Below are 22,998 nucleotides of genomic sequence, written 5' to 3'. Positions count from 1 at the left end.
CAGTTACTTTGGTTTATTTGTTTATTTCAGAGATATTAAAGTAGCATTCATTCCAGCTGAGCACTGATGTAATGATAACACTATGCTGATATAAATTTAAGTTTCCTGTCTAATCAAACATTAGATTATTGCTAACTTTATTACAGCTCTTGCCTGAGAGTCAGTGCTGCTGTAGAAGTCTGTGACTGCAATACTATTCTGTCCATAGCCCACTGATAAGATGTCCATCACACCTCATATCAGATCACAACAGAGAAATGCCCACTTTGCTATCAGATTAAACATTTGAGCAGTCTTATGTTACCAAGATATGATCACACAACATCCTGTTACCGTTGTGTTCAGTGTTTTTTTTTTTTAAACCAGCATGAAGGAGGATGAAAGGTATATAAAGGTACGAAGATGGACAGAAAACAAAGAAAGTTAGATCCATATCAGAATCAGGTGAAAAGCATCAGAGCTGATTTTTAATAGACAACATCTTCATACTGTGTGCAGCAGATCCAGCAGTGGAGACGTTTTTCTTCCACCATGCTTCTGAAAAGAAACACCTGCCTGTTGGCTTTTCTCTTGTGTTCCTTGACCTTGTGGTGCAAGTCAACCAGTGCGGGCTCAAGCTTCCTCAGCCCATCACAGAAACCTCAGGTGAGATACTTTGTCCTAATTTATCTTTTTTTTTAAAACTACATTTTTATAAAATCTTTATGAAAACTTCACTCAGCGTTGGTTTCTTTTTAACGCTTGTAATAACCTATAAATATTTCAATGCTTCATGTTTTTTCTTTTCAGCCTTTGAGTTTAAACTTATTATCACCCATCATAACCACCAAAGCTTTAAGATGGACTAAAAATTAAAACTCTACCAGCTATTTAGACTGTGAACTCACCAACCAACCAGTGACATTATTCTGCACTGTACCTCACCCATGCCATTTGAATTAGGGAGGTTTTCTTATGTTAATTAAACCTCTTAAGTGGAAATTATTTCATAACAATGATGAGATGTCATTTTTAAATCACAGAACAAAGTGAAGTCCTCCAGAATCGGTCGCCAAGCCATGGAGGAGCCAAATCAAACCAATATGGACAAAACCATGACAGTGAGTTGGGGAAAAATACAAAACAAATACAGCCCATCTCCCAGCAGTCAATCCTGCAGCTTTGTGTTTTTTTTCTCTTCGGACCAGATAAGTGCGCCCTTTGAAATTGGCGTCACCTTGAGAGCAGAAGACTTGGCGGACTACATTGTAGAGCTGCAGGAGATTGTGCAACGCCTGCTGGGAAACACAGAATCAGCAGGTTGTCCCTTCTTTCTGGTTTATACAGTAAAAAAAGTGTTTCCTTTAAATATTACAATATATTTATATATATATATATTATTTTCCCCAGAGAGACCATCTCCTCGTTGAAGATCAGAGACTGTGTCAGTGTTTTCCATAATCAGCTTTAGTTATCTAAGTTATTAGACTGTGGTTAAATAACATGAAATACAAGATAAATGAATGATGCCTAAAACATTAAAATGCTTACCATGTGACCCTGTGTGTAAAATGGAACACATCAATCAGCCAAATAGCATTTCCTGGAGATTTCAGCCTCAAAGATTATGTTCATCATCAAGGGGTTGGTTCAGCTGTCATTATGAATTTCCCGGGGTGCAGCTTTAGGAAAAATGTCTCTCAAACACCCAAATGTTTAACTCACACTCTGACATTTTGCATTCATTATTAAAACTCCTGTGTCGGCAGAGAAATACGATCTAATGTTAGTCAACCTGTAAAAAATGATACCCTGTATAGATCACTACAGCACACACTATACCATCTGTCTCTTTAGGATTCGGGTATGCCTTATACAATAAAGCATCAATCAACCTTTTGTCTCACTGTATTATATTTAATGAGTCTTTAAATCAGAAGGTCTGTGATGCAACAGCTCATCCGGTTCATGATTTACAGGTTACCTGATGGGTGAATAACAGTTTTCTTGGTGGTAATTAGCTGTACTGCAAAAACTAACAATTAAAATCCACTGAGAAGTCAAGGAACCTCACAAACAGTTGTCCATCCATTTTCCGCCACTCACCCTGGGCTGGGCTGGCCGTGGGGGGCAGCAGCCTAAGCAGAGAAGCCCAGACTTCTCCCCAGCGCAGCTCAGGGAACACCAAGACATTCCCAGGCCAGTCGATTATATCTCTCGACTGGCCTGGGAATGTCTTTTTGCACGCAAAATTTATTAATAAGAATGTTTTGTTAACGACTTTGCTAAATAACCTGAACTGAATATTGTTGAATACATCAGGGAGAAAAAAGTGTAAGCCTTGTGCATAAACATTATGCTTGACTTTGAGTATGATTTGGGTGAAGACCCATTAGGTGACCACCGTGTGCCAGTTTGATTAAATTCTGACCCTCATGATATCATGGATCATGAATGTCTCACCATGTGAACTTTGGTTGTATGAGCTAAAAATATCAAGGAAACAGATGCTTAGGATGCAAACACTTGAGTAAAGACTTAACTGGTACCTTTAAAGCTACAATTAAAAGGCTAAATGTCTCACAAAACACAAAATGACCATGTTTTTTTTTTTTAAAAGAAAAAAAGAAAAAGAAAAAGAAAAAAAAAAAGGAAGAAGGATGTTGAAGAACATCTTGTCCAAACCTCAGTGACAGAGTTTACTCTGACCTTTTTAAAGGCTCTATAATAAGAAATGTGCTTTAAAAAATAAATAAATAAATAAAAAACTGGCAGGATGAACACACATCTGCTCACTCTTGATATTGTTTAGATTTAAAAAGAAAAAAAAGAGCACTTAGACAAATGTGTGTGATGAGCAGGGCGTCATTAAAGTGGAGTAATGGACCGCTCCCGCAGCCCCTCTCCTTCCCTCAATGCAGAATCGGCTTTGTTCAGTGTACACGTTTGCTCCACTGTAGACTATGCTTTCCTGTCTCCGTGCGCTCCTCCATCAGCACCAGTGTTCGCACTGATGACTAATTTAACAAAACATGTCTCAGAGAAAAAAGAAGCACTATTATAAAGACTTTTAATGCATCTCTACTGCATCACACCAAGGCAGCCAAACGTCCAGCAAACCAAACAAGCGAGCAATGTAAAACTACAGAAACACACATAAAAGAAAAACACAAACTGCTTAGAAATTAATCTATAATAACAACGGCATAAAAGAAATATTCAGATAAACAATTATACACTTGGATCTCTGTTAGACAAGAGATATTTTCATTCCAGTCAGGCTTGTCTCCTTTTTCTCTTTCAGGTTGTTTAAAATGAAATTTCTTCTCCACACGTCAACATCCATATATGGAGAATTGACAAATATAAAACAAAAACAGGAAACGTCTCTCTTCTTTCTTGCCAGTTTACAGCGTTTTCTCTAAAGGTCATATACCATACAGCTGAGTGGTGTTGTTTCGGATGGTGTCAAGGACAGTGGCCATGTCTTCCCCCTTCAGTAGGCTCAGCTCCCGCAGAGTATGGATGCCCATTCCAGGATGGGAAAACTGGCAGACACCTTTCCCAACCTATTAAAGAGCATGACATTCAAAAAGGTCAACATGGAGTCTCATAATAATTAATACCTCAAATATAACAACACGGATATTTGCTTTAAATTCTGATAGTAGTTTTAGACTCAATAGAAATATGTGCCCAGTTTCACGCCACTCTTGGAGGGAAAATTTCGTTTCAGATCAACAAGAGATCAAGCAGTCAAGGAACACAAGAGACAGGCCAACAGGCAGGAGGTTCTTTTCAGAAGCATGGTGGAACAAAAACGTCTCCACTGCTGGATCTGCTGCACACAGTATGATGATGTTGTCTGTTAAAAATCAGCTCTGATGCTTTACATCTGATTCTGATATAGATCAAACTTTCTTTGTTTTCCCAAGACTGTCGTCATACCATTATATACCTTTCATCCTCCTTTATGCTGGTTTAACAAAAAACAAAACAAAAAAAACACTGAACATAACGGTAACAGGATCTTTTGTGATCATATCTTGGTAACATAAGACTGTTCAAATGTTTAATCTGATAGCAAAGTGGGCATTTCTGTGTTGTGATCTGAGACCAAACTCTCTGAGAACTGACCACTTGTTGAGTCTGTGCCACAAAGAATTAAAGATCCTCTGAAGGCAAAAGCAGGTTTAACCAGCACTAGCATGGCGTACCTAATAAACTGTATGACATACCTCTAGTTTGTTCAATAATACATTTCTAATATTTTGCAATTTAAAAAAAAAATGGCAGAAACCTTTTCTTTCATTAATGACACAAGATGTTTGTTTTGGATTTCCCGAGCCTCTATCTACACATACCTGTCTTGGCAGGAAATATGGCGCATCTGTCTCCAACACAATGCGATTCAGAGGGATCTGGGAAACGGCATTCCGGACCTCTGTAGCCCTCAAGTAGGTGATTAGGGCTGTGAATCCCACATACAAATTGGGGAATTCTGCCAGGAAGGGCTCAATCACTGGATAACTGTTTGTAAAACAGTGCCTGGAAAGCACAACGTAATTCAAATTAAAAGTCTGATTAAAGGCACTAAGATTTAAACTCCAAAGGTCTTTAGAGTTTAAAAATCCTCAGGTTGTCAGTTCTGATGTGGAAATGAGCAGAACAGCTGTTGTGTTTCAGACATATTAAATAATTCAAATTCACTTTATGACCGTTTTCTGTTCTTCTTCATCACCATCAAAAAATGACAACTATTACGAGTCAATTACAAAAAGGCTAGTCAGAAATAAAGTGCAAGCCTTTATCTTATTTCTCTAAACTGAAACATTTGAATTTCTTACAAAAAAAATAAGCAATTAATTTTAAGAAGAAGCTATAAAAAGAAAAACTGAGTTTAAAGGGTTTTACTCCACACACAACACACCTATGAATTTTGTACTCCCTGGGAACACACTTCTTCATGATTTTCAGCAGGTCGTCATCTGCATCCCTGCAGTGGATCACCAGAGGTTTCTGCATGGCCACGGCCAAACGCAGCTGCCGCTCAAACACCTTCACAGAGAAGCAGAGAAACAAAACAAAGACCACGACATTCTTATTTTCAATATCCAGGCATACGCTGCTCAAGAAAAACTGAGTCTCAAATTAGAAAATCCACTTCAGATTTTACCTTACCTCTTTCTGCGTTGAGGTGTCAGTAGAGTTTTTGTAGGAGTAGTCCAGGCCCATCTCACCAAAGGCCACGGCTTTTGGATGCCTCATCGCCGTCAGTATATTGCGCTCTTGAATACTCGAGTAGTTTTTGGCAAAATGCGGGTGGCACCCAAATGCCCCCCATACCATGTCTTCAGCCAGCAGACCTTCCCACAGCGCCTCTTTCACCATGATATCTGGGTTGCAGAAGTTTGTAATACAGCCTTGAAACTCTCCAGTGAAGCTACTCTGGTACAGCCTTCGAAAGCTGCTGAACGTCCCGCAGAAGCCAAGTTTTCCATAGAGCATGTCCAGATGGCAATGCGTGTCTATGAAGCCAGCTTCACTGCTTGAGCAGGGGTAGCTGGTCCATAAAGGTTCAGCCCCCAAGGACAGTCTTCTAGGAGTCCAAGTATGAGATGAGGAGTAACCAGGGTAACGCATGCGGAAAACACCGTCTGACTGCCTGCGTGAGGCTGTGGGGTCGAAGCACAGCTTTGACGCTCCCGTATTTGAGTGTCGGGGCAGAGCAAAGGGATCCGATGAACGTCCCCTAATGATGGATGAGCAAATATTGTCAGCCTCAACTGCAGATGCATTTAAAACGCTCACGTGCGGTGAGTGGGGCTGCTTCAGTGAGACAAAAACTTTCCTCTGTGGTGATGAGAAAGGCACCTCCATGTCTTTAGCAGCTGCCACGAGGGTCCCAGTGGTTTCATTAGAGGGTGTAAACGTAAAAGTGGGAGTTACACCTCCCTCACTATCGACTAAAGTTTGATGTTGATCACAGCTCTGGTCAGATGAGAAACGAGATGAAGAATCTGGTATGTACTCTAGTGCAGGGAGGGCGGAGTCATGGTCCTCAGCTTCCAGCTCATTGTCTGGAGGAAATGGTCTGTCTTGGAAGGTCTTCTCCAGAGAAACAGAGTCCTCACTAACAAACATCCTGGGAAAATCCTCTCCTTCAACCACAAAACGCTGAAAAACAAAATCTTGATTCAGCGCCATGATAATTTTATGGTATGATACATTTAAAAACATTTTAAAATAAAAACTGAAGCTGCTTTAGAATTCAAAAGAATCAGTAACAACCAATGCACAACTAAAACATTATAACAAGAAGAAATGCTATATTACTTTTATTACAAGTTGTAGTTGCTTACCCTTCCATCTGTCTTTGGCTCTGAAGCATCACCTTTGATGTCTGAGTCTTCCAACACCTGCAGGGTGGGCCACTGATCTCCTTTGCTACCGCCTCGGTCCTCAGGTGCAGTGTCATACTGGCTCCAGGAGCTGTTAATATCCACAATGGTTGTCTCAAGGTAGGCTGGACTGGGACGTTCAGTCTGCAGAGGTGAAGACAAGCTGTTCATGTCAGTTCTGATGATATTAGTAGTGCTGCACGTTGTTTTTGTGTTTCCAAGGGCTGCCATCAGTGCCTTCCTGCAGATAGCCTTTAATCCCTCCTCAGGTGTCCTGTCTTTCTTCTTCAAGATAAAAGAGTGGGGTGGAGGTGGTGAAGCTTTCTGGATGTTTTTGGACTCTGGCTGTGCGGCTGAGGTGTTCATAGGTTTGTCCTGTGCCAAATTAACCACAAACAGATAATGTATTCACTGGAACCAAGCAACTTGTGAGACTCAAGATAGATTCAAAACATTCAATCTAAAATTATAATCCAATGGCAAAGGTTTACCTTCAAAGTTTTAAATGTTTCACTGTTTTTTCTGGAAAGCTTCCGCAGCTTAAGTTTGCCTACAGAGGGCAGACTTTCAGAGAGCACCTCGGCTTTTCTCTTGGGAGTATCCAGACTCAGTGCTCCAAGCCACGCAGATCCTGGAGAATCACTGCAGGGCAAAGTTTCTGAATCTTCATTTTGCGTTATGGTCCGGCAAGGCGGTGTGACTGAGTCAGCGTTTCCACCCTGATGATGTGCTGGTGAAGTGACTGTAGTTCGGAGCCAGCTGAAGGCCACCTTCTTTCTTCTGCTATCCATGTCTAAGATCCTGATCCAAAACGCAGTTAGAAAAGGAATGAACACATCTGGATAAGCTTCTTGATAAAAATGACCACGGACTGGCTCTCATGCAATGATGCTCATTTTATTAGCTTCTACACAACATTAACTCTACATAAAGTGGGCCCAACACTGGGTTACCTGGTTAAGAGAATTTCTTAAAAATTCATTCCACAGTAATCATATCTCTCCAATCTTACCAGCTCCTTTTATCAGTGTTGGCACGTTCTTACTGGAAGTTCAGAACAAGGACACCACATTCAGCAGTGGAGCTTCTGCACTGAATGTCATGCAAGCATTTTTATACTCTTATTTGACTTAATGAAGCTCTCCTGCTGTGGTGAAAACCTTTTTTGGTCTACCTATATCTGATTAGCAATTAAAAAGGAGATTGATTAAGAACTAGCCCTGTAATCACGGCTGTTATCATCCTGTTATCACGGCTAGAATTTCATGCTGGCCTAAAAGGATCTGCCCTACAGTGGTTTCGTTCCTATTTGTCAGAAAGGTTTTTTTATGTCAATATGGGCCCCCACAACTCCAAAATAGCCCCTCTTAAATACGGTGTACCTCAAGGCTCTATTTTGGGTCCTGCCCTGTTCGCACTCTATTTGTTGCCATTGGGCTCCATCTTCTCGCGGTACAGCATTTCATTTCATTGTTTTGCTGATGATTTGCAGATTTATCTACCTTTAAAAGCAGGGTCAGACCATTCGCAGCTCTTATTACGCTGCCTTGATGATGTCAAACAGTGGTTGTCATTAAATTTTTTTAAACTAAATGAAAATAAAACTGAGGTTGTCATTTTTGGCAACTTTAATCATATCGACAGCACTCTGGGCACCCTTTCCTCGTATTGTAAAACACATGTAAAAAACCTCGGTGTCTACATTGATGGTTCTTTTAAATTGAATAAGCAGGTGAGTGCAGTAGTTCAGTCCTGTTTTTTTCAGTTAAGACAGCTAGCCAAGGTAAAGCCATACCTTCCGGCTAACGTCTTTGAGCGTGTTATTCACCCTTTTCTTACTTGCAGATTGGACTACTGCAATTCATTGTATTATGGTCTAGATCAGGCCACCATCCATCATCTTCAGATGGTTCAAAATGCTGCTGCTCGCCTGCTAACTGGTACCAAACGGAGAGAGCATATAACCCCAGTTTTAGCTTCTTTACACTGGCTTCCTGTCTCCTACAGGATCCAATTTAAACTTCTACTTTTTGTTTTTAAGTCACTTAATGCCCGAGCCCCTCCTTACCTGTCTGAGCTCTCTGCCTATGCTCCAGGAAAAACCACGAGGTCTAGATCAAAACTAATGTTGTCCATCCCACAGACTAACCTCAAATCCCGTGGTGATAGATCCTTCTCTGTGGCAGGTCCTAGACTTTGGAATAGTCTCCCCTTAAATATTAGATCTGCACAAACACTTGAGCAATTTAAATCTTTACTAAAGACACATTTCTATGCCCTGGCTTTTAACACATTATGACCCAAGCATTTTGGTCTTATTTGAATTAGTTTAGTTATTGTTTTAATTCTTTTACTGTCCTTTTGTTTTTTATTGTTATTATTGTATTACATTGTTGCTTTTTAATACCATTTTTATATTGTTAAGCACTTTGTGCAGCATCGGCTGTTTGAAATGTGCTATATAAATAAATTTGACCTTGACCTTGTAAGCAGAAGCAATAATGCGAGTAAATCTATACTTATCAATATTAATCCCTAGGGGCTGATAATTCCCTACTCGAACCACAGCTCTAAGTGGTCATATGCACTGTTAACCTGGAAAAGGCTCCGGAAAAGCGTGGATGTCTTACTTTATCATCTGACCTCTTTCAAACTAAGATCACGTAAATCCTAACACTAGCGTGAATATGGGCTTATCATTTCCCTGCACAAATCAATACACATCAACCCCAATACTGCAGCCAAAACTACAACTAAATACAAATGTATGTTTACAAAGAAACAGCTTTTTTTCACAGCATTAACAAAAATAATCTGGCCTCAAATAAGTTTGAGTATCTCCATCTCAAAGTTCTGCAGAATGAGTAGCCATTCATTCATTAGTTCAGCTCGTCAAACCTATCCCTGTTTATTAATGAATTAACTTGCAGGGTTACTTGTGGGTCTATCTGTTTCTAAGTGCAGGGCTGGGCTCCGCTGGTTGCACCTGGAGGGAATTTTAGGTGATAAAATTATTAGCGGGATAAACAGTAAAACACAGCTTTAATAACCTATATACAGCAGGATTGTGTATTTTTTTAAAGCTGTGACACTAAATTAACCGTGTGAAAGCACTCCGCGGGGGGGAAGCGCCTTGACGGTAAAACTTTGGCAATAACTGTGTGCTAGCTAGCAGCTTGACTGCCACAAAACTCCCGGTCACGAATGTTTGCAAACAATAATCATTACCTCAAAATATTCAATCCAACTAGTTAAATCAATATCACTATAATTATTTGACATTTATAAAACGTTAATCTAGCTAAGCCGCTTGTTTTAAGTAGCACTGCCTGACGTTGAGGAGCTATTACCTGGTGGGTCTCCGCGGTGGAAACGGCAATTAAAGCGTCAACCGGCAGCTTAAACGACTCCTACGGAGATCGGTCTGTAAACAAAAGCACTGAAACGTTTCACTGTCTTCACGTATTATTAATGTATTGAGTTGAACCAAGAAAAGTTTGTTATAAAATTAACCACTAGGTGGCGATAAGAGCGCACATTTAAAAGTTCCTTTGCGCTTTCGTCACACAATCGTGTTAGATCTCGCGAGAATTGTTTACACCGGCTAAAGCAGCAATTACACATTAGTTTTCTCTATATTTTCCTTCCAATGAGCCAGCCTTTCTTGCTTCTTGTTTACGTTACTAATTAAAGTAGTCTTGAAAAGTAGTCCAGTATTCAGTCCAGTCTTTGTACCTGACAATTTTCCGAAAACATTTTTGTCTCTTTGTGAAGCTAGGCTTGATGTTTTGTGTCTGCTACTGAGGACTATAACTTAAAATTTCAGGTTGTTATCTCAAACTTTTGAACAGGGCATCGCAAAAATATCGAAGAAATAACTCAAAAATTACAAAATTACTTTAGAGTTTGAGTTATGTCCAAAGTTTGAGATAATTTTCAGTATTTTTTGGGTTCTGTTTTGGATTTTTATCAGAAGCAGAAAGAAGCTTCCATGTATGATCTATGAATTATTAACACATAAAAAAAAACACGCCTATCTTCAGGAATTTGTAGGCGAGTGTTGTCCTGCACCAAAAGTTCACTTTACCAGAATAACAGGTCAAATTAAAGCAAACCAAAGTTTATTTTTGTGACACAGTGAATTAAACATTTTTAATTTTGTTTTTTTCATTTAAACCTTCCAAAAATGTAAAACAAGCTCTAAAGAGTGTGTGCAAAAATCAGCTGTATTCTGTATATTCACTTAAGAGGCATTTCTGAATGAATTGAAACTAAAGACAAAGTCAACCATAAAAAAGACGAATACAGCGTTTATAGCACAAGGGAATATACAAGATTTTCACTCAACTTGTGAAGGTGATGAGAGGTGAGGCTTAACTTATTAAATTTAAATTTGCCATTATCATTATTACTTATGCTAAAAACAAAATAAAGATGTTTTGCTAAGAGAACTTGAGTAGGCTATATATCAAGTCTCTTTTGGAAATAAAATTTTGTAATTCGCCATACCTCATTACTTGTGCAGAAAAAAATAAGAAAATTAAACAAATTTCTAGAAGTATGTGTATTTCTGATAATACTTCTTTACAGATTTTCAAGTAAGTGCAAGCTCAGCTTTTCAAACTAATGTGGGCATCTTTAGAAGAGGTCTGGTGAACTGTTTCTTCAAACTTTTGGTAATCCCAGAAAGGTTTTATATGCACCCAAGCTGCATCCTTTACCTACAGGAATGAAAAGAAAAAGATGTCAATGTGTAAACTGGTCATGTATCATTATCCTTCCTTATAACAGCATCCCAGTCATGAACATTCCTGTATAAGAATGATCTCTTATACAATCATCTGCTGTGGTGCAGCAGATTTTGATTGTGAGAATCACTTGATTCATTTTATGGTCTGCCATCAAAAATTAGATTCACAATAGAACATAAAATTATTCTATTGTGAGCATTAAATTGTGAAGACTTTGAGTATCTCATCATCTACTTAATATCATCAAAAGATTCAGGGAATCTAGAGAAATTTCTGTGCACAATGGACACAGCTGAAAAAAAAATCAAATACCCAGATGATGTACTTTTCAGGGAAGGCCTCACCTATTTTAGATAATGCTAAACCATATACTTGATCTACTACAACACCATGGCACCACAGTAGAACATTTAATACATTATGAAACGGAAAATATGAGAAAGAAGACCCAGAATTGCTGTGAAGCTAAAATCCTGTATCAGACAAGGTTAGGACAATATTCCTCCCCCAAACGTTCAACAGCTGGTCTCCTCTGTTCCCAGATGTTTACAGGCTGTTGTAAGGGAGAGGAGCTGACCGTACACATTGGTAAACACAGCCCTGTGTCGACTTTTTTGGGATGTGTTGCTGTCATCAAATTCAAAATAAGCAAATATTTATCTTGAACTGGTAGATTTTTCACAGTTTAAACATTTGATATGTTTTCCATGTTCTGTTGTGAGTCAAATATGAGTTTATGGGATTTGCAAATCACTGCATTCTGTCTTTATTTACATTTTACACAGTGTCACAACTTTTTTGGAACTCGGGACGTCAGTATCACATTAGATAATCCAGCAACACGTGCATGAAAGTTGCAATAAGCAGATTATTGTATGTGTTATATTTTGCTTCAGTCAGTACTAACATGTTGGACTCTTCTCCACAAGCCAGTAGCAGAAGCCCGTCCTAGCGCGCTCATTGAACACATTCCTGTACTGGGACATGTTTCGAGGTGAAACACTGGTTTTTTTTAATGTGCCTAAAGGGAAAAAACATAAACAAAATAAAGATTCAGCAGTGAGACCGATACCTAAATTAAGAGTTCATCACTAACTCTGATGTGACACCTGCTATATGCTCACAAGAGGGAGGGAAGAGAATCATTACCTGCACCTTCGTCTTGAGTCAGGGGAGGTAACGGGCTGCCGGTGGTGCGGTCTAGAGCAGAATTACCTCCATGAGACGGAGCCACTTAAATAAATTATAAAATCAAACACAAATTGGAAATTAGAGACATTTTTCTTGAAAAGGCCAGTTTCTTTTACTTGATTATTCTCACAAACCTGATTCTTTTAACAAGGATGGTGGAAGTGACGCAAAATAAACTGGTACCTATGTGGGAATAACCATGACACCAACTCACAGTAATTTATGATGTAGTAATCTGTCTGCGGCTCTGCAGGTAGGCAGGATTTCTTGTCGTTTTACTCTTACCATTGTTTTCATTTTGCTCCAGTGATCTGTCTGCAGGTGTGGGAAGACAACTGGGTGACTCCTCGGCCAAAATGTTTTGCTGGCGGAGAAAATGAAAAGGATGATGAACTCTGGATCCAAGATCTAATTATTTACAGTTGTGAGAGACGCAGAGAAAAGCTGAGGTCTTACAGCTCTCGCCTGAAACGACCTGAGTGCTGTTTTTTTTCCTTTTCCCCCGCCTGCATGCTCCTGATACACGGCACCCAGCTCAACTCGTTTCACACACACACACACACAACAATGTGTTGTGTTACTTTGTCACTTAGCAACATGTCTGGCAACAGTGCCCCTGCTGAGCAAACAGAAGCACGTTATGATTTCAGGTTGTGATCTGTTCCTGAAAGAGGGCATCCACATGTAGGCTGTGAGTGAGATGCTACAGAAGTGCCAACAGCATGAGGTTATTCGGGTATATTACACGTGAAGTCTGAGCAGTGTCATTGCTATTATGATACAATTTTCAAGTATTAATTTAAAAAAAAAGCCATATCATAAATTAATATAAAATATAAATGGATACATTTTTGTATTATTAACCAGAAGAGCAACAAATTAGAGACACTAATACATGTAACTCAGTGATATCCTGGTCGTTCCTTTATTTACTTGTTATCCTCACAGAAAGGGAAGCGGGCATGTATGACTGCACACAGAGGAGGTTACGTTGTTCGAGATGTCCTTGAGATGCTCATTGGATGTTTAATTGTTTTGTTTTTGATACAGCATACAGGATTGCATAAATTGCTTTTACACCTGTGTACCCATTTACGCTGTTACCTGTATTAATTATACCAACTTGTTAGAATTCATCTATTCTTGTTTTAAAATGTAAAGAAATGCATTAATTATCTTGGCATTAATTTACACACAGCTCTATTTAAGGTCCCACCACAGCACAACACCTTGATTGTTTTCTTTTTAAGCCATTCTTTTGTAGATTTGCTGCTGAGCCTGGGATTGTTGTCCTGTTGAATGAACCAGTTTGAGCAAAGCTTTACCTGTTGCACAAACAGCCTCACTGGATTCTGTTTTGGTATACAAAAGTGTTCCTGGTCTGTTCAATGACTGCAAGGTACCCAGGTTGTGTGGCTGGACAGTTGGCGTCTGTGTTTGGTTTTCTGGAAATGTGGCACTGTGCATCTCCTCTTTGCTCTCATCTAAAGGATATTGCTGCAGAAATCTTGTGGTTTGTTTAACTTTGCAAAGTTGATTTTTCTGAGCATTGCACATGTTTTTCAAAGGACTGCATAGACTCTTGTGAAAATGTGCTTTTCGAGGCAGTAAGTTAGGCACAGCTCACTACACTCAGCTAATTGCAGAGATGTGTAGAGGAGAGGATGGTCTGTATGGCATTGGTCTTTGTAATGTTTTAGTAGAGGTCACTTCTTTTGACCACGTTGTAATTTTTGCAGCTTTTCTGTTACTGCTGAATCCAATGGCTTATCTCAGCACAGCAAGATCTGTATCTTCAACAGCAATGTGAAAGCAGTGCTTCTGTATGGGTCCGAGACGTGGCGGGTGACCAAGACCACTACCAGTAAGATACAGATTTTCATCAACAAATGCTTGAGACACATCCTCAACAGCAGATGGCCTGAGAAGATCTCAAACACAGACCTCTGGAAGAGAACCAGCCAGAACCCGGTCGGTCAAGACATCAAGAAGAGAAAATGGGGCTGGATAGGCCACACACTTCGAAAACCACTCGACAACGTCGCAAAGCAAGCACTGGACTGGAACCTACAAGGCAAAAAAGGAAAGTGGGGAGACCCAAACAGACTTGGAGAAGATCTGTCGAGAGCGAAGTGAAGGCCGTCGGAATGACGTGGACCCAGCTAAAGAGAGCAGCCCAGAACAGAGTCCGTTGGAGTGGTGTTGTTGCGGACCTATGCTCCCCCAGGAGTCAACAGGAAAATTGAATCCAATGGCTTAGCGGTCACCCTGAAATCTTCTTTTTCTTACAACTATTACTTCCTCACATCCCCTGGACATCCTGTGAAACATAACTGTTATACATTTGCTTTATTTAGAGACAGCACCAACAACTAAAACAGCAATGTAAACTGAAGAGTGTTCCAAGGTATCAAGGCGTCCATCCATTAATAAAACTTGTATATATTTTATTCATTATACAAATAAAACTCTTTTACATACAGCAGCAATGTGTCATCAGGAAAATTATTACAAAGAAGACAGAAAAGAAGACAAAAACAAGAGGATAAGCTCCTCGGTCACAGTATTTTCCCCACATTGGAAATCATCTGCGAGTTAACCTTTATGACAGTCTCACCTGTTCCTAATAACCCAATATTTCTGACAGATTACAGCTACAACAATAGAATACAACACAGCATCCATTTTTGAAGGGAATTGTGCAGGTATGGCAAGATAACCTCATATCAAGCATTACTAATAAGAATATGAACAACACAGATCTCTGAATTCTAATGTGGCTACATACAGAAGATGGATTTATATTACATATAACTCTTACTAAAAAAGGAAAAAACACATTTTCTTCTGTTCAACAACTGTGACAAACAAACAGAAGATCAAACTGAAACTGATTTCCAAAAAATGTGTTTATAGCCACTGTGAAGTAAGTCCTGTGTTTCATCTTTAAAGTTCTTTACGTTCTCGGAAAGTGCAAGAACATCTGTCCTTATGTGATAAATATCCATTCTGCCTTAATCATCACTCCTCCTGCCCTTGTGTGTTCTCTTTCAGATGTTGGGCTACTCGCTGGTTTATGCGTTGGAGATCTTTCAAAACACTCGGGCGATCTTCGAGCTCCTCGTGGAGGGACCACGCTATTTCCAAGCTCCTGTAGTCGTTTGGTCGCACAAGACGCCGAGTAACCTGAAGAGCTCGATCCTTGAGACTGTAAACTGTGTAAACAAACGCTTGTTAACAGTGTGGGATTTTTTGTCAACTCACAAATCCAAATATAGATCAGTTTGTCTCTAAATTTACCAAAACTTCTTATGCCAAAAGTGAATCAAACAATACTAACATCAGAGTTTCTTAATTAAAACATTACAACATCTGTCACACTATTTTGTGTGGTTTCCCCTGAAAATTGCTGATGAAAAAAAGAAAAACAACTGGTAAAATTTCTATAATATCCAGAGAAACTATTACGTATTTTTTCATGAAATTATCCTGTATGATTTGATCAATATGTCAATCACTCTGTATACTCTGAAACTAGCTTAATGCATACTTACTACTAAATCATAATTGCATGGCACAGAGACTTCAGGTAATATAACTGATGTTTTACCTGGTAAACTGATATTGACATATGTCACATTTCCACCCCCTGCTGGCTTAGGAAGAAACAGCTCTTTGCTGTTGACCTTGAGAGGGTCATCGGTCTCTGCATCTCTGAACATCCACGGGTGACCTGGAAAAGATACAAGCGGAAACACTGTTTAAGAGTTAAAGCCTGAGGCCTGTACTACGAACAGTTAACCCTGGGTTAACTGCACACTGGGGTGGTGGTTAAATTCCTGTCAGGGTATATCGCCATGATAACTTGCGTTGTCCTTTTGTTGTACCTTTTCGAGATTAGGGATCAACAGGTACAAAATCGCAGCCTAACGCTCACCATAAAATAGCGTAACCCAGAATGGTCCTAAGACCCCACCTACTGTACCAGAGCCACACCACTGTGCCTGCCTCTCTCTCCACATAGCGCTGTCGCCTCCGGTGAGAATCCTGACACCCTTCCCACACCCATCACTTTCATTGCAGACCAGGTTCAGATGCAAATGAGGAGACTCCACTCAGGCAAGTCTGCTGGACCAGACGGAGTGAGTCCCCACGTCCTCAAGGCCTGTGCCCCCCAGCTTTGTGGAGTCTTCCATAAGCTGTTCATGCTGAGTCTGGGTCTGCAGAGGGTCCCAGTGCTGTGGAAGACATCATACCTCGTCCCTGCACCATAGATGGCACGCCTCAGTGGCCCCCAGGACTACAGGACTGTGGCATTGACCTCCCACATCATGAAGACTCTGGAAAGGCTCATCCTGGACCAGCTCCGACCCATTGTCAGACCACATCTGGACCCCCTTCAGTTCGCTTACCAGCCCCGTCTCCGAACTGAGGACGCACTCATCTATCTGCTTAATCGTGTCTACACCCATCTGGACCAGCCAGCGAGCACTGCGAGGGTCATGTTTTTTGACTTTTCCAGTGCTTCCAACTAGGGCTGTGCGATATGACCAAAATCTCATATCCTGATAGACATCATATAATTACATTTTCTGAAAATTCTGTGAATCTCGGGCAGCTCGACTTGCGTGAAGTGTTTCCAGCTGGGCATCGTGTACCTGGAGTCCAGTGTTTTAGCCGATGCATGAAACTATACATTTTTAGACATAAGTTGTAACGGGCCGTTTTCTTTGTGAGTATTTATTACACAGCGTGCTGCGGGGAAAAGCCTGCTCTAACCTTTGAGTCTAAGGTTTATTTTCTAGCACCTGGCAGCTGTTGTTTACTTCTCATCCGTAAACTCTCTGCATACTCTTTCACGTGATTCAGTTTATTTTGAAAAATCTCAACAGGATCTTGAGCTTTATTGTGAAAGGTTTATGTGGAAAATAAACAAGCGGACACGTGTTGATTTTACCGTCGTTGTTGCTAACGACAACACATAAAAACAGGCGCTTGTCCGTCCGTAGTGTGGTTATATTAAATATAAGAGAAAGAGAGAACTTTAAGAAATTAATATAAGTTTACAATAGTTAATTTCAGTTTATTTTGCGACACCACAAAACAAACGATAGCGTAAAATGAAACGATAGACGCTCAGGATTTTCTACGAGTCTGTTGTGGCCAGTGCAATCCTCTATGCCGTTGCATGCTGGGGGAGCAGGCTGAGGGTCGCTGATGCCAACAGACTTATAAACTGATCCGTAAGGCCAGTAGTGTTGTGGGGATGGAGCTGGACTTCGTTAAGGTGGTGTCGGAGAGGTGGATGTTGTCCAAAATAAAGACAATGTTGGATAATACTTCCCACCCACTCCATTACATGCTGGTCAGTCACAGGAGCCCGTTCAGTGAGAGGCTGAGAGTACCAAAGCACCACTGAACGACACAGGAAATCAGTTTTTCAGCACTATATACATATGAACAGTATAAAGAGAAAATATATATAATATGTACAAATATACAAGAGTAATGCTTTAAAGGTGATACTATTTCATGATTTTCGTGATACAATTCTAGGTTCAGTTTCCAAGACATGGCTTATTATTTTTATTATTATTATCATTATTATGAATCTCGGTATTAAAAGACAGACAAAAATACTAAAACATATTATTTAAACAAAGAGAAAAACCTCCAATCAACCCGTCAGTCAGTACAAGGATCAAGACAGAATTAAGCACATATCAATAAGAGCTGGCAACACAGATGATAATCAAAGCAACTGAAAGCTGACTTCCAGTCTGTAAAGACATCATATGTAACAGACCTGCATAAAAAGAGGTCTATATGTGTGTGTGTGTGTGTGTGTGTGTGTGTGTGTGTGTGTGTGTGTGTGTGTGTGTGTGTGTGTGTGTGTGTTTGTAGTAAACCTAATCCTAGACATCCATCGGTTTCCTTTAGTCTGGGCTGGGTTCTTCTCTGAGAAAGCTGCGTTCAGGTGATACCAGCATTCCGAGAAAACTCATTGCTTTTTTACACAAAACAAAGCTTCTCTAGAAATACCTGAGTAAGCACCCTTGCTACAATAAAGCTACAAAGAGCCACTTGTTATCTAATCGCTTTATGCACTAGTAACGTGCAAGCAGCCGTCTTACCGACGTAAGTGTTCATCCTCAGTCCAGTCCCTGGTTGTATGTCATTGTAAGGATGCGGTTCTCCCTGGTAATTTATCCACAAAGGCCGTACGACACGGGGACTATGGTTATAAAACAGCACTTTAACTGGTATCTGACTGTTCAGGGAACGAACCAGAGGAAGAGTCTCCTCTCTTTCTTGAGGCATTGGAGCTAAATAATGCTAAACTGTTATCGCAGCGAGAGTCGCGTTCTGTAGCTAACGCTAGCAAGTAGCTCCCTAAATGTTTACAATCGTCCGCGACGGCAGCTACTCGAAATTATAAAAATCGTATCAGTTAATCTGTCTAGTCGCTTACTTATCTTATAAAACAGAAAAAGTTTAAAACATTTTTAAACGCCACAGCGAGAAAACTACTTCTCAACTAGTTTGTTTACAATCACTTTTCCGGTCGAAAGTGTGGAACGTTGAACTGTTCTGATCTCTGATTGGTCGTGACATGCAGTGGCAGCTCCAAGTGATGCGTTCAGGACGCGTTGTACGTGGACTGTCAGACTCTCACACACCTCCACCTAGAAAATAAATAAAAGCGTATATATATATATATATATATATATATATATATATATATATATATATATATATATATATATATATAAAAAAAACACCCAGCACGCCCCTGCGGGCGGTTTATCCTTCAAGCTCGGGTCCTCTACCAGAGGCCTGGGAGCTTGAGGGTCCTGCGCAGTATCTTAGCTGTTCCCAGGACTGCGCTCTTCTGGACAGAGATCTCCGATGTTATTCCCGGGATCTGCTGGAGCCACTCGCCTAGCTTGGGAGTCACCGCACCTAGTGCTCCGATTACCACGGGGACCACCATTACCTTCACCCTCCACATCCTCTCGAGCTCTTCTCTGAGCCCTTGGTATTTCTCCAGCTTCTCGTGTTCCTTCTTCCTGATATTGCTGTCATTCGGAACCGCTACATCGATCACTACGGCCGTCTTCTTCTGTTTGTCTACCACCACTATGTCTGGTTGGTTAGCCACCACCATTTTGTCCGTCTGTATCTGGAAGTCCCACAGGATCTTAGCTCGGTCATTCTCCACCACCCTTGGGGGCATCTCCCATTTTGACCTCGGGACTTCCAGGTTATACTCGGCACAGATGTTCCTGTACACTATGCCGGCCACTTGGTTATGGCGTTCCATGTATGCCTTGCCTGCTAGCATCTTGCACCCTGCTGTTATGTGCTGGATTGTCTCTGGGGCATCTTTACACAGCCTGCACCTGGGGTCTTGCCTGGTGTGATAGACCCCAGCCTCTATGGATCTTGTACTCAGAGCTTGTTCTTGTGCTGCCATGATTAGTGCCTCTGTGCTGTCTTTCAGTCCAGCTTTGTCCAGCCACTGGTAGGATTTCTGGATATCAGCCACCTCCTCTATCTGCCGGTGGTACATACCGTGCAGGGGCCTGTCCTTCCATGATGGTTCCTCGTCTCCCTCCTCTTTCTTGGGTTTCTGCTGCCTGAGGTATTCACTGAACACTCGGTCAGTTGGGGCCATCTTCCCAATGTATTCTTGGATGTTCGTTGTCTCATCCTGGACTGTGGTGCTGACACTCACCAGTCCCCGGCCCCCTTCCTTCCGCTTAGCGTACAGCCTCAGGGTGCTGGACTTGGGGTGAAACCCTCCATGCATGGTAAGGAGCTTTCTTGTCTTTATGTCAGTGGCTTCTATCTCCTCCTTTGGCCAGCCTATTACCCCAGCAGGGTACCTGATCACGGGTAGGGCGTACGTGTTGATGGCCCGGATCTTGTTCTTACCATTCAGCTGACTCCTCAGGACTTGCCTGACCCTCTGCAGGTACTTGGTGGTTGCAGCCTTTCTAGCGGCCTCTTCATGGTTCCCATTTGCCTGCAGGATCCCCAGGTACTTGTAACTGTCCTCTATGTCTGCAATGTTGCCTTCTGGTAGTTCAATCCCCTCAGTTCTGACTACCTTCCCTCTCTTTGTTACCATCCGACTACACTTCTCCAGTCCGAACGACATTCCAATGTCATTGCTGTATAGCCTGGTAGTGTGGATCAGTGAATCGATGTCTCGTTCACTCTTGGCATACAGCTTGATGTCATCCATGTACAGGAGGTGGCTGACAACTGCTCCGTTCCGTAGTCGGTATCCGTAGCCAGCCTTGTTAATGATCTCACTGAGGGGGTTCAGGCCTATGCAGAACAGCAGTGGGGACAGAGCATCTCCTTGGTAGATCCCGCACTTGATGGTGACTTGTGCTATGGGCTTGGAGTTGGCCTCTAGTGTTGTACGCCACATCCCCATTGAGTTCCTGATGAAGGCTCTTAGGGTCCCATTGATCTTGTACAATTCTAAGCATTCCAGTATCCAGCTGTGGGGCATTGAGTCATAGGCCTTCTTGTAATCAATCCAGGCAGTGCACAGGTTGGTCAGTCTGGTCTTGCAGTCTCGGCTGACTGTTCTGTCTACCAGTAGCTGGTGTTTTGCGCCTCTGGTATTCTTGCCAATTCCTTTCTGTGTCCCACTCATGTATTGACCCATGTGCCTGTTCATCTTAGCCGATATGATGCCTGACAGGAGCTTCCATGTGGTACTGAGGCAGGTTATTGGTCGGTAGTTGGAGGGGACCGGTCCCTTCTTGGGGTCCTTGGGGATCAGGACTGTCCGACCTTCGGTTAGCCATTCCGGGTGTCTCTCGTTAACTAGCAGCTGGTTCATTTGTGCTGCCAGACGCTCGTGGAGTGCAGTCAGCTTCTTTAGCCAGTAGGCGTGAACCATGTCGGGCCCTGGTGCTGTCCAACTCTTCATACTGGAGACTCTTTCTTGGATATCTGCCACTGTGATGGTTACTGGACCCTGTTCAGGGAGGTCGCTGTGGTCTGCCCTCAGATCCACTAGCCACTGAGCATTGCCGTTATGGGTTGCGTCCTTCTCCCATATGCTCTTCCAGTATTGCTCCGTCTCCAGCCTTGGTGGTGCTGTTCTCTTATTATTGTTCCCTTGCCACTGAGAGTACACCTTTGCTGGTTCTGTGGAGAACAGCTGGTTTATTCTCCTGCCTTCTATCTCTCTGGTGTACCTCCTCAAGCGGCTGGCCAAGGCTGTGAGTCTTTGCTTGGCAGTTTCCAAGGCCTCAGGTATGGACAGCTTGCTGTATTTCTTATGCACCTTCTTTGTCGCACCTTTCTGCAACTCCGTTAGTTGGCTAACCTCCCTCCGTGCTACTTTGATCTTGCCCTCTAGCCTCCTTCTCCATGGAGGGTACTGCCCCTTGTGGCTGTTCAACTTGTAGCCAAGCATCTCACTGATCACTGCTGCCGTATTGTAGATCAGCTTGTTAGTGTCGGTAATCGTGGTTGTAGGTATTGTCCGTAGTGCTGCATTAACATCATCTAGCAGACCTTCTGAGGGTACTTCACGTAATCTTGGTAACCGGCTACGGGGGATACAGGTTTCAAGCTTGGCCATTATCCTATTTTTCAGGTCAGTTCCTCTCGCACTCAACGATCCTTCTCCTATCGCACTTGGGGCTATGTACCCAATCTCGGGTGGAGGTGATGATATCTCCCCCCTGACCTGGCGTCCTGACTCCTCCTTGCCGTAGCATTTGTGTTGTACCTCGTCAATCTCTAGCTGTGAGAGCAGTCCCTTCTTTCGAATGTTGGAACACTGAGCTACTAGTTGTTTCGCCGTCATTGTGGATGTTGGGTATCGAAGAATCCATAGGTCCGTCATCCTATTCATGTAGCCCCTTCCGCCGGGGTTACTTGCGTAGTAGCATTCCAACAACGCCCTGTTTTCGTCCCTTGCCCACCGATGCCTTCTTGTTCCAGTAGCCCACTTTTCGTCAGGGTGCCCTGGTTCCTCAACACCTGACGCGGACCTTGTTGATCCGGGCGACGTCCGAGCCGGCATGCCTTCATATTTATCTGTCTCGCTCATGTCTGCGGTAGGCTCGCTTAGCATAGGGGGTCTAGCCTTAGGACCCTTACTGGATACAGACGCCCCAGGCAGGAATCGAACTTGCGATCCTGGGTTCCAAAGGCACAGTAGAAACCTTCCAGATTAACACCAGACAGCATTCGCAAGCTGAACTCGACTGCAGGAGTAAAGCTTCCATTCGCCTTCAATATTATTTGAGGTTTAAGCAGGTATACAGAAATAAGCCACATTGCAGTTACTTCTATGGAACAGAATCTTCTTTTCAACAATATTTTATCATGGGAAATTACGTTTTGACTTTTGTTTGTTTGCATAAAATAAAAATATTCAATTTTTCCTTCATTTCAGATACTTTTCGTCAACATCGAAGGTCTTCAATCACAATGAATGACAGTGACTTTGTGGAGGCACAGGATGTGCCAAGAGATGAGAGTCTGGCCAAGGTGGAGATCGCGCTGCTCACGTGTGGACGAAAGGTGCAAAGGCATAGAAAAATCTCCGTTTTCAAAAATACCCGGGTACGTGTGGACGTAGCCTTAGGGGCATTTCTGAATGAATTGAAACTAAAGACAAAGTCAACCATAAAAAA

At 41.8% G+C, this 22,998-nt stretch overlaps 4 protein-coding genes across 4 annotated transcripts; 1 reads left to right on the top strand and 3 right to left on the bottom strand.

The window, feature by feature from the left end:
- Positions 1–522: 522 nt before the first annotated feature.
- ghrl (ghrelin/obestatin prepropeptide) lies at positions 523–1,846 on the top strand. The gene is made up of 4 exons (XM_004544883.2): positions 523–645; positions 1,023–1,100; positions 1,188–1,299; positions 1,390–1,846. Exons 1-4 carry the CDS (start codon positions 532–534, stop codon positions 1,407–1,409), a joined length of 324 nt encoding a protein of 107 aa, XP_004544940.1. The 5' UTR covers positions 523–531; the 3' UTR covers positions 1,410–1,846.
- A 1,186-nt stretch (positions 1,847–3,032) lies between these two features.
- tatdn2 (TatD DNase domain containing 2) lies at positions 3,033–9,927 on the bottom strand. Its single transcript, XM_004544884.2, has 7 exons — positions 9,731–9,927; positions 6,872–7,181; positions 6,342–6,755; positions 5,161–6,156; positions 4,910–5,037; positions 4,344–4,527; positions 3,033–3,548 (listed from the first exon to the last, which is right to left on the bottom strand). Exons 2-7 carry the CDS (start codon positions 7,169–7,171, stop codon positions 3,408–3,410), a joined length of 2,163 nt encoding a protein of 720 aa, XP_004544941.1. The 5' UTR covers positions 7,172–7,181; positions 9,731–9,927; the 3' UTR covers positions 3,033–3,407.
- A 557-nt stretch (positions 9,928–10,484) lies between these two features.
- Positions 10,485–13,725, bottom strand: LOC143418750 (uncharacterized). Its single transcript, XM_076884463.1, has 7 exons — positions 13,648–13,725; positions 12,779–12,941; positions 12,608–12,686; positions 12,457–12,505; positions 12,281–12,364; positions 12,039–12,152; positions 10,485–11,101 (listed from the first exon to the last, which is right to left on the bottom strand). The coding sequence occupies exons 2-7, from the start codon at positions 12,832–12,834 to the stop codon at positions 11,046–11,048; spliced, it is 438 nt and encodes a 145-aa protein (XP_076740578.1). The 5' UTR covers positions 12,835–12,941; positions 13,648–13,725; the 3' UTR covers positions 10,485–11,045.
- Positions 13,726–14,744: 1,019 nt separating this feature from the next.
- LOC143418615 (von Hippel-Lindau disease tumor suppressor-like) lies at positions 14,745–18,929 on the bottom strand. The gene is made up of 3 exons (XM_076883992.1): positions 18,457–18,929; positions 15,933–16,055; positions 14,745–15,537 (listed from the first exon to the last, which is right to left on the bottom strand). The coding sequence occupies exons 1-3, from the start codon at positions 18,641–18,643 to the stop codon at positions 15,344–15,346; spliced, it is 504 nt and encodes a 167-aa protein (XP_076740107.1). The 5' UTR covers positions 18,644–18,929; the 3' UTR covers positions 14,745–15,343.
- Between the last annotated feature and the right edge of the window lie 4,069 nt (positions 18,930–22,998).

Source organism: Maylandia zebra, linkage group LG5 (assembly GCF_041146795.1).
Source record: "Maylandia zebra isolate NMK-2024a linkage group LG5, Mzebra_GT3a, whole genome shotgun sequence".
Classification (NCBI taxonomy): domain Eukaryota; kingdom Metazoa; phylum Chordata; class Actinopteri; order Cichliformes; family Cichlidae; genus Maylandia; species Maylandia zebra.
The sequence above is the reverse complement of the archived record's forward strand: the minus strand, read 5'-3'. Positions and strand labels throughout refer to the sequence as shown.